Raw genomic sequence first — 15199 nt, forward strand, 5'->3', positions numbered from 1 at the left:
TCACAATAGCGTTGTAAATTTCTTCAATCAACCATTATGACTAAAATAATCGTTGTGCGCTAATGTAAGTAATCCCTTTATCAACCAGAAAGCACATCTGGCAGCTCGCGTGACCCACGTCTGAACAATCCTCCAGGCGGGAGTCGCCAGCCGTTCGTGATGTGACGCGGGGGCTACGCAGGGTCTCGGCGCGTGAGGGCGGACCGCTGCCTCCATGACCACGCCGACCAGAACTCCCGTGCCACCGGCCGGGCCGAGGACCGGCGACGGCGCCGTCCCCGGCCGCGGCACCGGCCCCGACACGACGGCTGCCGCGTCCGACGCCGCCGGCGGCGGCGGTGGCGGTGGCGACGCCAGCCGGCGTGCACGCCGCTCCCCCGCCAAGCGCGTGTACTTCTACAAGAGCGGCGACCCGCAGTTTGGCGCCCTGCCGTTGGTGGTGAGCGAGCGCAGCTTCCGTACGTTCGAGTCGCTGCTGGACGAGCTGTCGCGCCGCGTGCCGCTGCCCATGGGCGTGCGGCGGGTCACCACGCCGCAGGGACGCCACGTCGTGAACCAGCTCAACGAGCTCCACGACGGCAGCGCCTACTTGTGCAGCGACCACCACCGCCGCCACCGCCAGCCGCACGCGCCTCCGCCGCACCCGCCAAACCGGCGTCCAGCCGCGGGAGTGGGCAACGTCAACGAGGACGATGATGATGACCGGCACCACCACCATGACCGCCACGATTACCACCAGCAGCACCACGACCACAACCAGCATGACCACCACCAGCAGCAGCAGCACCAACGACACCGTCACGGCCGTGACGATCTGCAGGAGACACAGCGTGGTGGTGGCGGCGGCGGTGGAGGAGGATGGAGACCGGTTGTTCAGCCTCCCAGAGAGCCGCGGAGGAGCGGCGGTCACATCAAGCGGCTGACACTGTTCAGGAACGGCGCGGTGGGACCACAGAGGGCTCTGCTGCTCAGCCGGCAGTCGGCACCCAACCTGGAGGCGGTGCTCGCCTACTTTTCTGAGATTCTGCAGTGCCCCGTGCGCCAGCTCTACACCAGGAATGGCAGCAGGGTGAGGAGGAGCAGTCGGCGTGTCGTAACACTATTTCCTACACCTCTGGTTTACATGCATTGTGGTAAGCACGAAATCATCGGTGGTGGCGGGGGGCTAAGCTCCGTCAAACATTTGCCAGCTTCAGTTTTTCAAACAGTCTGCACAGCAATACCTCTCGAAGCAGGACTCGTGGGTCCTCCTAACACCTTCCCCGCACCTCCGATTGGCACGGTTGGCTACGTATGGTGCGAAAGAAATTAAACTACATACATGAGCACATTGTTGCCGCGAGCAGAGCTAGGTGGGAGACTGGCACGTCCAGGGGCACGGGTCCCCCAGATTGCGTCAGTTTACCACGTGTTCTGCTCGTAGTGACCTCGCCCTCTCGTTTTTTGACGTGAATTATCTTGATTTATTTTTTGTTCACGAAAAAAAGTTCAATTTATTTTAACATGTTTCAGCCCACCAAAGAGTAGTTTTAATTTGAGCATGTTGTGTGTGATGGGCTCACTTTGACCCCTGCATGCAGCCATTCGAGATGGTACACGAAGCAGTATATTGCATAAGCATGGATGCTCGTATGGCCACTCCGAAATCGGGACGATTCAGCGAATCGTGAACGAGAAAAGTGTTACAGGCCTAGGCCACAGGTATCTTGAGCTCTCACTACCTTTTCGGCCTAAATGAAAATAACAATAATATCACCAATATTTTTCTGCAACCAATGTGATTCTTAATTACATATTTGGGTTCGGTCACGTAATGATCTAAATATCTGTCGTAATGCCCTCCACCAACCAAACATAGCCAAACAAATGAAATCGTTATGTGTACAAGAGTTGAATGTGCCAATAATTAACAACAATAATATTATTAAAGCCCCATTATTTATCCAGCAAAACCTCACTGAATCTAAAGACTCATTGTTTTTAAGGAAGGTTCCTGCTATATTAAGATATTTGGCCAATTCATTTAATCAATGAGAGTGTTTTGTGGTGCAGTAAGGAAACCAGAGTTCTTAGAGAAAACCCAAGCATATGAGGGTATAACAAAGGTCCACATAAACAGGTTCACAAACCCGCTTGCCGTACAGCCATCTCCTGGCCAATCCCAGCAGTAAAATTGCTTAAAGATGCAACCATAGCTAGCGTGTCCCGAGCTGTACCGCGTGAGTTTGAAGCTTCGTTCCTGAGGATACATTCTTTAAAGTTACAGTTAAGCGTATCATTATGACACTCTGTTAATGTCGTGATTTCACTCTCACACATTTTAGTGTTCACGACAAATCAACCGGACAGTTGAGCAAAACATAGGTACTCGGTGAGGGTGGACATGTGACTGTCAGATATGCGACATTTTACAGTAGATTGAACATGAGAGTCATTTTGGGGGGTTTCTTTAGTCTGTATCTTCCTTTTAACGAAGGACATTTGTGTTAACATTTGGTACTCGGATGGATTTCTCACGAACCTGTAGAAAGCATCAACCGTGACAGATGAGCAATGCTTTCTGGGAAAGCAAGTATTTGGAAATGGTTGGGGTGAATGACTGGGAGACTGGGGTGTCTGTATACTGTACAGGATTCATTAAAATGATGACTTGAATAATCTGTTAATGCTGCAGGGGGTGTAATAATAGATTGGCAGATAAGGTATTTGGACAATACTAGACGGACACATCATTCTCTCATGGGATCTATAGACAATTTACTGTGGACCATATCGTAAACCCACTGTCGTCTGCACTCCTTCAACGGAGGAGGAACAGCACAATTACACAAACTCTCCTGAAGCCCTCTCGGCCTGGCCAGCAGGACCTCGACATTGAGCTACTGAGAGTATATAGCTGCCATGCACAATAGAAGAGGGGAAACATGGGCTGACCCAGCACCTCTGACGTCCCCGTGGGAAATAGGTGGAGAGTCTAGAGGGCCTCTTCAATGGTCCAAGTTCCCTGGTGGCCGCTGGCTCGGAGCCCTTCAGAGCCGTGGCCTACGACGGCGTGACGAGTCGCCACAAGCTGCCGGGGCTGGCAAAGGTGGCTCGTGGGCCGGAGCCGTCGGCCACACCCGGTGAGTCAACCTCTCACCTTTGTCGTTGTCATCGGCAAGGTCAATCCAGAGGTCGTCGGTTTAATGTGTTCCTCCGGCGTGGCAGTTGAAACAATGGGACAAGTTTCTTAAATCCCCCCTCCCGCCAACACCTGCCTCTGTCCAAACTTACAGTATAAATGTGTAACACCACAGTTAGTCGATCGGCAGGTCGTGTGTAAGCGAATATTGCATGGCTCCATCATCATCAACATCATCGGTCATCATCAATTAATATGGATGAAGGACTCCACAAGCTGCCTCCATCTGTCAAGATTCCACACACGAGCTGAGTTCATCACTGCTCTGGTTCCTTGGTGGACATTCTATTGGACACGTTCCCTTCCTTGGCTGCCACTCCAGGCAAAGTTTCAACCGTGTGAAGGGCAATATAAATAGTAAATGATGATGACTATATTTGTCTCTATCTCTCTGTGTCTCTCTTGTCCATCTGCATCTGTCTCTGTGACTGTCTCTGCCGCCTTTCGTTCCGAAAAAGCAAACTTTGGTCTTGAGGCGAGCAAGAAAGTAATTCACCCACGGCTACCATCCAGCCGCCACTCCAGGTATAGCTTCTCTATCGCCTCGGACCGCGTGTACGGCAATGGAGACTCCTCAACAGCAAGCCTGGTCTCTTCGGTCAGTCGGCTCGCTGCCAAGGACCACCACCAAGAAGACCACCACCACCACCTGCCACATGGCCATACAGCCGCCAAAGTGCGGCGAACCGACAAACCGTCGGACGTGCGCAAGCAGATTCGGGTGAACACCGATGGCAGCATGACGGTGGAGATGAACGTGCGCCTCAATCTGGAGGAGGAGGAGACCGTGCGCTGGGTCACCAACATCAGCCGTGAGAAGAGCGGGGCCGAGCGCCGCGTGGGACAGACGGTCACCAACGAGGGCTACGGCACGGACGACAGCATCGGGCCAATGGGAGACGACGGCTCGGTCACCATTGCCTGCTGTAACGACGACGATGAAGTTGATGATGACGATGAGATGCAACGCAGGAGACGGTGCTTCGAAGGGAAGTGCCCACCAATGGAGAATCTGTTCGGGGTGAACGCGAAGCGGCAGGTGGTGGACGAACTGCAGAGGGCAGCTCTCCAGCAAGGCGGTGATGCGTACGAGGGGTGGCACAACGATCGCGCCGATGACGCTGAGTTTGACAATGATGGGAGGAGCTCTTCCTTCACGTCGAAGAACGAGCGCTTTTCCTTCTTCACGGTGGCTGAGGGAGAAGTGAAGGAGCGGCGGTTTGATTCATCGCCGATGATGAGCATGGCGCCAGCAGCGACAAACGTGTCGGCGATGGCAATGTGCAACGACGTGCTGGAGTACTGTACCACGAGCCGGTGCAGTACGCACAGCAGCCTCTGGTCGTCGGTCAGCTCTAGGCGGCAACCGCGCAAAGAAGGAGCTGACAGAGGAAGTGGAGTAGGAGGTGAAGAAGAAGAGGAAAGAGAAGCAATGGAGCTGCGTGGGGAGGTGGTCGGTTCTGATGGAATCTCTTGTGTTGATGACGATGGTGGTGGTGGCGGCGGTGGTGCTTGTGGCGGCAATGGTGGTGATGGTGATAGTTGTGATGGTGGCGAAAGCAGTGATGTCGGTAGGGGAAATGAAGGCGGTGCGGGGTCATTCCAAGGGTCCGAACGCCTTCCCAGTGGTGGCTCTGATGCCACGACCCTCGCCTCAGCTGGTGTGACCGGTGAGATGGACCCAGCGTCAGTGATGTCAGCTGAGCCAGAGCTGGACAGTGCGAGTGTAGCTGCAGATGGCGAGAGGGACTCGGGTGGCCATGTGTCCATCGATGGTGAGTTGACCCTCGTGCATGACCCTAGGGATATTCCATCATCCCTCATTTCCTCTCAGTCAAGGGACTCGCACCTTGGGGACAAAGCGGCGTGTGGATTGCTCTCCCGTAGCGAACGGCCCACAGTCATGAGTCCTGCGCTGTCAGCTACCTCCAAATCTAAAACACGGTCAAGAGGAGGAGGTGGTGGAGGAGGAGGAGAAAACATGATGCCCAGACCTAGCCCAAGTCCCAGTCTGAACTCCAGTCACCGCAGCCACCGCAGTCGTCGTTCGGCTGCGTCCACTGACCAGAAAGGGCGAGGAGAGCTCTTGGGAAATAATTGCCACCCTTCGCACAGAACGAGCAGCATCCGGGGGGTAAGTGATGACGGCGCATGCTCTACGGTGCAATGCGAGGACGGGGAGGTGGGGAAGGAAAATGACGACGACGATGGAGAATGTTCACATACTTCCCCCTGCAAGCTCAGCGATGCCGGAATTACCACACCAGCCACGAGGTCCGACAGAGGCCAAGCTCAAATGGCGACTCCAAGGATCGAGTGCCACAGCGGCATCACAGGGGGGTCAAAGGCATCCTCACTGTTATCTGAGAGCATCTCCGCAAGACACTCTCAGACAAACCAAGAGGACGATGGGGAGAAGAGCTGCGACGGGCGGCGAAAAGCACCATCTTCCCACAGCTCCGCGTGGTCAAAGAGCTACGAGGAAGGGTCTCCCGGCCCAGCGTCGCTGAAGGTCGTGTCAAGGCACAGCAAAAGCGGCGTCAGTGGTACCATCAGCAGGGCTGCTTCTTCCGTATCCTCCGCTGATGGTCCCTCGCTGGTCCCCGTTCCCCCTCATGGGAGGGGGAGCCGCAGCTCGCATGCTCAGACCGCGGGGAGCAGCAGACGCGACCGGTTACGTGTCACCTCCCGCAACGGTTCCTCGATGGCAACGGCGCCTGCGCGCTCACTCAAGGTGTCAGGGAGGGAAGACAGGAGCAGAGCATCATCAGATGGATCCAAGTCGAGGCCGGCTTCCTTGGGCTCCAATTCGAGGTCGGAGCTGGATGGAAATGCAGGCACCGCTGGCATGAGGCGATCCCGGGATTCGGGCTCGGTGAACGAGATTGAACGCACTGACTCCCAGCTTAGCGAGGCGCTCGTTTCGCAACTCACAGACCTCCCCGAGGAGTCTCCGGAAGACGTTGTCCGCAAATGGCTAACGAGGATTCCGTCAAGAGCCAGCACGATTCAGGATGATTTCTTCACAGACTTAGATTTGATTCCGGAGGAAGAGCATGGTGGCGGTGCTGCTGTTGCTGATGCCGATGCTGGAGCAGAGCACGAAGGTGACCTGGGACACAACGCCACACCTTTCGAGAGCAATGGAGAAACGGGCATGCTATTGCAACCGCCAAGTGACGATCAAGACGAGAGATCTGCTTCCGAGACACAGGCAGAGGGGAACAGAGATTGGAGTGTGCTCCACGATTCCGGAAATTGCAGGCATTCATCAGAGAAGGAAAATGGCATTAGGCATGTTAGTGAGCAGCAACTTCGCCTCAACAAAAAACTCTTCCGGCTTCTCAAGCAGCTGTTCAGGAATCAGCTGTCACATCCAGAGCTGAAGAAGTCGAACAGCATGCCCGAGTTAACGGATGAGTCTTGGGCGTTGCGCAACCAAAGCATTGCTATCAACATTGCGGTGTCACTACTGTCTTCCCTGGAGACAACTTCCAATGAGGACGAAGCCAGCACGCCGTTCGTTCCCCTCACCGACGTCGCTCAGCGCCTTCGGAAGTTGGGTCCCGGCAGCAGCGACAGGCACAGATCTCTAACCTCTGAGCAACTCCTGCACCTTCGGAAGCTACTCACTTCTCAGACACATGGGAGGCGCAAGCAGATGGAGTATTCGAGCGTGGCAGAGGGGCAGGTGGAGCCTGAAGAAAAGAAAGGGTCCACTTTGGTTGAGGAGAGTGGCGACTTCGGGAGGCCAGCAGTGTGCAACGATAACGGCTACGGCTCCAACAACGGGAACAAGAATGGAGATGGCGAGTCCAAGAAAGCCCTCGATGATGATGGTGATGGCCATCAAGAAGATGTGGTGGATGAGGAGGAAGAGGCTAACGAGGACGAAGGTTCCCATGTCTTTAACGGTGAAGCAAATGCAGACATGAATGGTTATGGTTCGAATGGAGAAGTTGACGATGCTGAAGGAGTCGTTTATGAAGAACAGAGTGAAGGTGATGAGGGGAAGCATGAAGATGATGAAGAAAGTGACGTGGCTGAAGATAAACGGAGGCTGGAAAATGGAGGTGATGACGTGGCGATGGAAATTAACGAAGATGTCTCGCAAGGAGGTGATGAAAAAGCTGGAGAAATGTGTGAAGCAGATGAGGACATCATTGCCGATGAGGCTCCTAAAGAGGAGGCTGGGATTGAGGAAATTGAAGAGGGTGGAGATGATGTTGAAGCAACAGGTGAGAGGGAAGTTGAGGCGGTAGAGGTGGTATCAGCAGCAGCAGAAGAAAAAGAGGAAATGGCGGTGGCAGATTGTAGCAGTGATGTTGCCAGTGAGGGTACAGCTGTTGATGAAGGTACGGAGGATGGGAGCGATTGTGAGGATGATGCGGCAGAAAACGGTGACGAGGGCGAAGATGTGAGCATAAAAGACCCTCATTCGGAGCACACGGTTGGGAAGGTAGCTGAGGGTGAAGCAGATGAGACGGGGGCGGAAAATGACGTTCAAAACGAGGCGGAGGTGGAAATGAACGACAACACCTCACAAGCCAATGGTAAAACAGAGGACGGAGAGTCGGAGGCATGTGACTTTGAACAAAATGCAAAAGATGACGAGGCAACTGAGAAGGAGATGTCGCCTGATGAGATGGGGGAAGACGTTGATGACGTTGAAGCAAACAGTGGAAAAGACGGTGGGGAAGAGGAGTGTACAGCAGAGGATGAATTGGCGCCTGTCAATGGAGGTGAAGATAAACATGAAGAAGTAGATGAAGAGGGATATGCAGGTACTGGAGGAGAAGATGATATCGCAGATGAAGTGGATGAGAATGTCGAAGATGAGGTAGGAGGTGAACACGATGACTTGGAGCAGGATGCCGATCCCAACAACACATCATGTGTAGACGAAGAACAAGATGAACAAGTATATCGAGAAGATGAACTGGAGGAAGAAGAAGAAACTAAGGAACAACCAGAAGCACAAGAACATCAGGAAGAAGTGGAACAAGAAGATGGTCAACAAGTGCAGGAACATGAGGAAGATATACAACAAGTTGAGATACAAGAAGAATCTCAACCAGAAGACCAAGAAGAAGAAAAACATCAACAACAAATAGAAGAGGAACGACAACAAGAAGAACATGGTGAGGAAGCAGAACAGGAAGAACATCAAGAGGAATCAAAAGAAGTTGAATTAGAACATCTCGAAGAAGCAGAAGAAGAAGAAGATCAACAAGAAAATATTCATGAAGGAGCCGAACAAGAGCTGCAAGAAGAACAAGAACTGGAAAAAGCAAAACAAGAATGGGATGATCAAGGAGAAGAACACGAAGTTCAAGAAGAAGAGAAACAGCAACAAGAAGAAATTCATGAAGAAGCAGATGGAGAAGAAAATCAGGAAGAAGAGGACACAGAAATTCCTGATGCTGAAGACACGGGCGAGTGTGGTGAGACGCGTTCTAAATCGGAATCATGTCCAGTTGATAATGAGGATGGTGCAAATGAAGATTCTGGTGGAGATGCCAGTAAGTCAAGTTGCTCAGAAGATACATTTAACAACGACAATGCAGAGGATGCAGTCGAGGAGAAGGCTGCTCCAGAAACTAGCCTCGATAATGACGAACAGATGGCCACTGAGCATGAGGAGCAAGTGGAAATGAATGACGAGAGCAGCATCCATGACGAGTTGAGTGAGAGTGATGCTGAAAACGCCTCTCGTCCAGAGTCTGCAGGGCCTGGCACGCCCACACTCCAGGAGGAGGATGGAAACCAGGAGGATGGGAAGGAGGAGGTCGATAATATCGTCCAAGAGACATCAACATCGGCGAGTGACTCAGAGAAGGCTCACAGCGACCACGGCGAAGAGAGCGCAGACGGTGACTCTTCCACCGAGGCAGAGGGGGACCTTGAAGATGCGTGCACTTCAGTAACGGCGGTCGAAGAGCTGCAATGTGAGTCATCGACACTGCAGCCTCGTGATGCCTGGAGGTGTAGAGACGTGGGGACTCAGGTGAGCCTGGATGAGGATGAGGCTTCTGAGAGGTGGAGGCGCCTGGCCTCTTCACGTGCATTAGGTGGAGGACGAGGAGGCAGCACCGTTCTGACGCCTCCTACTCCCGACATTGCATCCCGCGTCCGCTGGAGCAGAAATGAGAGCACCGATATGCCGCATGAACACGAAGTCGTGGAAAACCCGGAGCGAACGCTGAAGAATCAGCAGCCGACGGACGTCCTGTCAGCCGCGGAAGACAGTGACCCGCAATGGATCGTCAGCGAGAATTACCTGCGGCGACGTGCCTTGCCTCAACAGTGCGTCGCAGAGCTGGACACGACCTCGGGAGAAACCTCGGATGAAGCCAAATACCTGAGGCTCAATCGACCGCTCCAGATGGATGACATCTCCTCCAGTGAATTAGAGGACACACTCAGCCCTGAGCCGTGCTGTAACTTCTACCGGGAGCCGCACGGCACCGACTCAGATCCCTTCCCGAGTGACGCGTGCAGTTTCGACAGCCTGAAGGCGGCAAAACTTCCCGCAGGGGAGAAAACGGCCTCAGCTTCAACTGAACACCTAGGCAGCGTTCGCTCGGAGACTGCAGCTGCAGAGAAGTTTGTGGAAGCGACGGACAGACGTGCCTCCTTGATGAGTGAAACAGCAGAGGCGGGCAGTGATGAAGGCAGGAGCCTGGCGGCTTGCGGCAACTACTGCACCATCCTCACAGCTCTGCAGACGGACGAAGGGAGGCTCTTTTCGCCCTACAGAAAGGTGTTTGACCCGAGTGACCCCTGGGTGGTGCATTTGGTCTGCTCCCTGGAGCGGCAGTGCATGGCCCAGTGGCTCAATGTGCTGGAGGACGCAAAGACTCGATGGGGCATGGAGGGCGAGGAGATCAACGAGATCATCCTGGAGGTGAAGCGAGATGCACAGAGGCGTATCAGACGCGGCATCTTGGCGGAGCTCGAGAAAATCAAGATCAGCATCGTGGGGAAGGTGCCACAAAAAGTCGGCGGTTCAATGGTGGAGAGCGTCGCATCAAGGATGTTGAGGAAGAGCTCGCCTGGAATTCTGGAGGCACAGTCGCGGAATCTAGCCCACGTGATTGCGGAGCTGAATCAAAAACAAGGTCACAACAACAATGACAACAACAATGGCAACGGAAAGAGTGTGAGTACCGAAGGTGCCCCGTCTACTCTGAGGGTGACTGAAGAAAATGTGTACGCGACATTCCAGATCCCCCAGATTATAAAGGAGTTTGACCTAAAGTTGATTCTTAACGCTGATGCCGCAGCGCCAGGGGGAGATGGGGACCTGGATGACAACAATGGAAACCCAGGCAATGCCGATCAGGAGGATGAAGATCACGAACTCTTGTCTCAAGGGAATGTGTCTACAGCACTCAACGGTGAGTCTCTCGTCGGCACTGATGCGGAATTTGCCGACAACGAAGCCACAGAGGGACAGAGTGAGTCGGCTTGTCAAGACTATGCGGATGGCAGCATCGAAACCGAAGAAGCGGAAAACTGCGTCAATGAGGTTGCAGGAGACGAAGAGGTTGAAGCTACAGCTCACATCAATGGAGAGGAAGTTTTGGAAGCAGGGGAATGTGAAGGTAGCCTTCCGGAAAGTGCCACAGAAAATGATAATGATCGCGACAATGACGGTGATGACAGTGATGGAGCTAGGGAAGAAACGGCAATTAAAGAAGCGGAGGCCGGTGGTGAAAATGCTGAAGCGGATTTGACTCTGGAGGATGAACTTCCCGAAGACTCTGAACAGGATCCACAAATGGAAGCATGCGAAGATTGTGAGGAAGAGGTGCAGCCAGAGAGTAGTGAAGTTAATGATGGCGACGAGAAAGAGGAGGGTGGTTCTGGAGAAAGTGACGAAGAATATGCAGGGGAAGTTGCAGTGCTGAACAGAGATGAACTGGACATGGCGAATGGCGGTGTTGAAGATGGAGAGGCTGGTAATAGTGATGCAGGGAGTGGTGTTGGGCAGGAAAATGCAGATGACGACGTCAAGGAGGGAGACGAAGTAGAACCACAAAGTGAACACGGAGCTGCAAGTGACCAGGCAGACGGCAGTGAAGACGCAGACATGAGTCAGGGTGATCACGCGAAGGAAAGTGAAGCAGGGGAGGACGATGTGAGTCAGGAAATGGTGCGTGAAAAAGATGCCACAGCTGACGACGACAACGAGGTGGAAAATGGTTCAGGAGAACAAGACGAAGAGGGCGAGGAGGAGGACGTTGACGGGAGTGGCGGTGACAGTGGCGAGGGAGGTGCATCGAATCAGGATGTACTGGATCCACAAAGCGGTGCTGAGGAAGAAGGCGGCGGAGGTGATGATGAAGTTGGGGAAAATGTCAGCGGGGATGAGGGTGATGCAGAGCATGCGCAGAAAGAGGCAGATAATGGAATTGCTGAAGCTCAGGGTGAAGAAGAACGCATAGACGCAGATGACGCTCTGGAGCAGGAAGATGCCAACGAAGGTGGTGATGACTGTGAGGTTACTGGAGACGAAGGTGGCGAAGAGGAGGTGGGAACCAATGCCAAAGAAGAAGGAGATGAGGAGGCAGCGATGTCGGACGAAGTCTCGCAAAACGGCAGCGCGCCTGAAGAGGAAGATTTGCAAAATTGCGACCAAGATGACGACATGAGTGGTAGCTGTGAAGCCCCCAAGGAGAACGGGGTAGACGAACAAGAGGGGGGGGAAGATGAGGGCGAAGCAGCAATCGGAGATGAGGAAGAGCCTGTAGCTGAAGACTGTGATGGTAGCATTGGCAACGATGGGGACCATGATGTCGCTGAAAACAAGGGGGTTGGTGATGATGATGGACACGATGAGGGTGATGACGTGGAACCAGAGGGAGTTGAAGGGGATAATGTGGAAGACAATGAAGATGTAGGTGAAAATGTGGAGGAAAGTGATTCTGGTGCGAATCAGGCAGGTAACGAAGAAGACGCTGAAAAGGAAGACGATTTGCAACAGGATGAAGAGAACGCTGAGAGCATGGAGGATGTGGAGGCGAGGATGTCGAATGAAGAACCGCGGGAGGAGGACGGTGAGGCTGGTGTTAGCGTAACGTCTGATGAGGCTTGCGAGCAAAGTGAGGAAGTGCCGGAAGAGAACGAGGTGGTTGAGCACAACGGGGTGAGTGAATCCAACGGAGAATCGAGTCCCGTGGCGGAGGACGAGAATGCATTGCGAAACACAACAGACAATGACGGGAAGGAAGACAGCAGCAGAAATGGGGAGCAAGAAAGTTCTTTAGAGGGCGAAAGCAAAGAGGGTGAAGACCAAAAAGTGGAGGCCGAGGAGGAGGAGGCCAACGAAGAAGACACCGACGTTGGATCTTGTGACAGCAGCACGGCGGTGAAGGGTTCCAGCAGCTCGTCGCAGGGAGCGGAAGAGGCCGGAGCCGTGCATGCTGATGAATCGGAGGAGACAGTAGCTGCCTGCGGAGGAGCCGCGTGCATGAGCGGGCGTGCGCGTCGTTCGAGGTTCTCGACGAAGAGCATCGCCGGAGAGGAGCAGTGCGCGGACGACATCGATGGCGATGATCTAGATTTCTGAGCTGCCCATTGCGTAGATGTCGGCGATGTTTCAGGTGACGTTCATGAGGTAAGGTGTGCCAAGCAATGGTGGAAGTCGCATCTCTTCTTTTTCTGCTTTTGAATGAATGGTCGAAGGAATGAACGGCCATGTTAACTTCAGTTATGAGTAGAACCCGATAGCATTGACACTAATCAGCACCACAGTGTAAGCCATGTATCTTGCAGAAACACTTAAGCAGCAATTTAGCACGGACCCTAACCGAAATCCTATACGATTAATAGTAACATTACTCCAAACATTGGTTTTAGCCATGGTTATAACCATTACCCTAAGTATAAGTCTCACTAGAATCTAAACATCATCCCCAAAATTTACCCGAACCGCAGTCCTAGCTTTGACCCTATCTATAACGCGAACCATCACATTAATTCCCAACCCATAATCCCACCCCAAACTGATCCTCACTCGACCCTAGCCCCACACCAACCCTAACATCAGCCCCAACACGAACCCCTCCCAATCCTAAGGCAACATCCAACGCCTTCTCACCCTGGCCCTAACCTGAACACAACACTATGTCTCCTTACACCAATCCTAACAAAATCCATAATCCCATCACTAACCCTGACCACAACTGTAGCTATACCATGACTTAAAACCTTGTTTATATGAATGTGTATTTTAAACATATGTATGTGAAACCCTAATGGAAAAAAATTGTGACCCAATAATTTTCAATCAGTCAGGCGTGCCATTGCAATGTTCCAATCGAATCGCAATGCATGGGAGCAGAGCTGGGCTGATCAATAATGTAAGTAACCAACTACTCTATCGATTATAATCGATAAAGTAATTGGTTACTTTCCAATTGCTCGATTATTGGTTACAATACTTGACCAATCGGATAATATTAAAAAAAAAACTGTTGGGAAAGTCTCACTTCTGTTCCCACGTGTGCCCCTGGATGGGAGGTGATGGGCGGGGCTTGGTGGCGTCATGAGAGCATTAACCGTGTCACGCTGGGTGTGGCTTTCCTACCTTCAGGTTGGCCATCATTTCTTAAGAGGCTCCAGTAATCAACCACAAAAGAGTAAGTAGATTACAACTCTCGCAGATTAATCAACTGAATCGGCGAATTGTCCCAGCCCAAACATGGAAGTGACATCACTGGTGTTCCATAATGACACACTCGAATATAACTTTGAAGTCTCTTTTTTTCCTCATGTTTTAATTCATGTGGAACAGCCTGGGACACAGGATCTGGGTGTGCAGGTCCGAGAGAGACAGTTATTGGATTGTGTCTCACTCCAAGCGCTCTTTGCATGTTTCATTACTGCACAGGACCTCACATATCCACCCCGACCAAATAACGTCCTCACCAATGACAGTATATGTCCTGGTGTGTAACCCTTTTTATTTTTAGTGGATATTCACAAATTCGACCTTTTCACATATCCGCCTACACCTCAGTCCCCAGAGCAATTGTGCTCAGCTAGCTAAAGCAAATGTTCTGTAAACCGCGTATTATGTGAACCTGTATGCATCAAGAAACGCAACAAGCAAGAAAGACGTTTGAATGTAAAACTCTCAAATCCGGAGGGTATCCCTGCTGAAATGAGAAATGTGAGCGATGGCTCATCTCTGTTGGCGGTTCGAAACCAGTGGCAAAGTGGTTGTATTTGTGACCCAGAAGGGATGGTGGGCTGTTCTGACCTCTCCCCTCCACCCCAACCCACGACTTTCATGATTGGAGGTCGATCGTTCGGATATAAACTGAATGCCGCGCTGCTGATGTGAAATGTCTGAATGCTCGCATGCGAGCAATGTGTGTGGAATATGGTGTACTGTATTTGATTTGATTACTTGAATGTAAATCGCTTCATCTTATCCATTCGCGCGCAACGACACCGTGCACCGTTTGCATATTTCGCCACTATTATTAGCAAACATTGCCTCGGAACTGAAAACAAATCTAGCTCAGGATCATGTTCGAGGTAATGACTATTCCTCAGAGCAGACTCAATCCTCACTGCTTCTCCTCCCTCCTTCGTCTCGCTCCACTCCGGTTTACGCTCTCTCCGCTCCAGCAACCAAGGCCCTCTGTCAAAGCGGCCAGCTATCATTGCCGGCGTGAGAACTACTCCTCTGCTTTATTTTACTATACCTATGTGACTTTACACGAAAGAACCAAAGAGTATGGATCCCTGCAGTCACGAAAACTTCAAATCGAGATTACTCCACGACTCCCACCTGTTGTCTATAATTCCCTCCTGCAGCCATCCATGCTGTCAACTCCCCGCCCCTGTTCAAGTCCAAGACCATCCGCTTCTCCCCCTGTGTATGTGTGAAATATAAGACGGTTAAACATCAATCATGAGTAATGTATCCTTGCTTATGATTGATAACCCACTGCCGCCCCTGTCCACCCAGCACGACGAATGGGTGCACCGCAGTTGATCGGC

At 52.3% G+C, this 15199-nt stretch overlaps 1 protein-coding gene across 1 annotated transcript; it reads left to right on the forward strand.

Moving 5' to 3' along the window:
- Positions 1–331: 331 nt before the first annotated feature.
- Positions 332–12927, forward strand: LOC144932320 (uncharacterized; the record flags this gene model as incomplete). Its single annotated transcript, XM_078856260.1, has 6 exons — positions 332–1069; positions 3801–4634; positions 5574–8021; positions 8083–8193; positions 8392–8625; positions 8934–12927. Coding segments are annotated over 6 exons (8187 nt in total), but the record flags the coding sequence as incomplete, so codon positions are not given.
- Between the last annotated feature and the right edge of the window lie 2272 nt (positions 12928–15199).

The sequence above is a fragment of the Lampetra fluviatilis genome, chromosome 5 (assembly GCF_964198595.1).
Source record: "Lampetra fluviatilis chromosome 5, kcLamFluv1.1, whole genome shotgun sequence".
NCBI lineage: Eukaryota > Metazoa > Chordata > Hyperoartia > Petromyzontiformes > Petromyzontidae > Lampetra > Lampetra fluviatilis.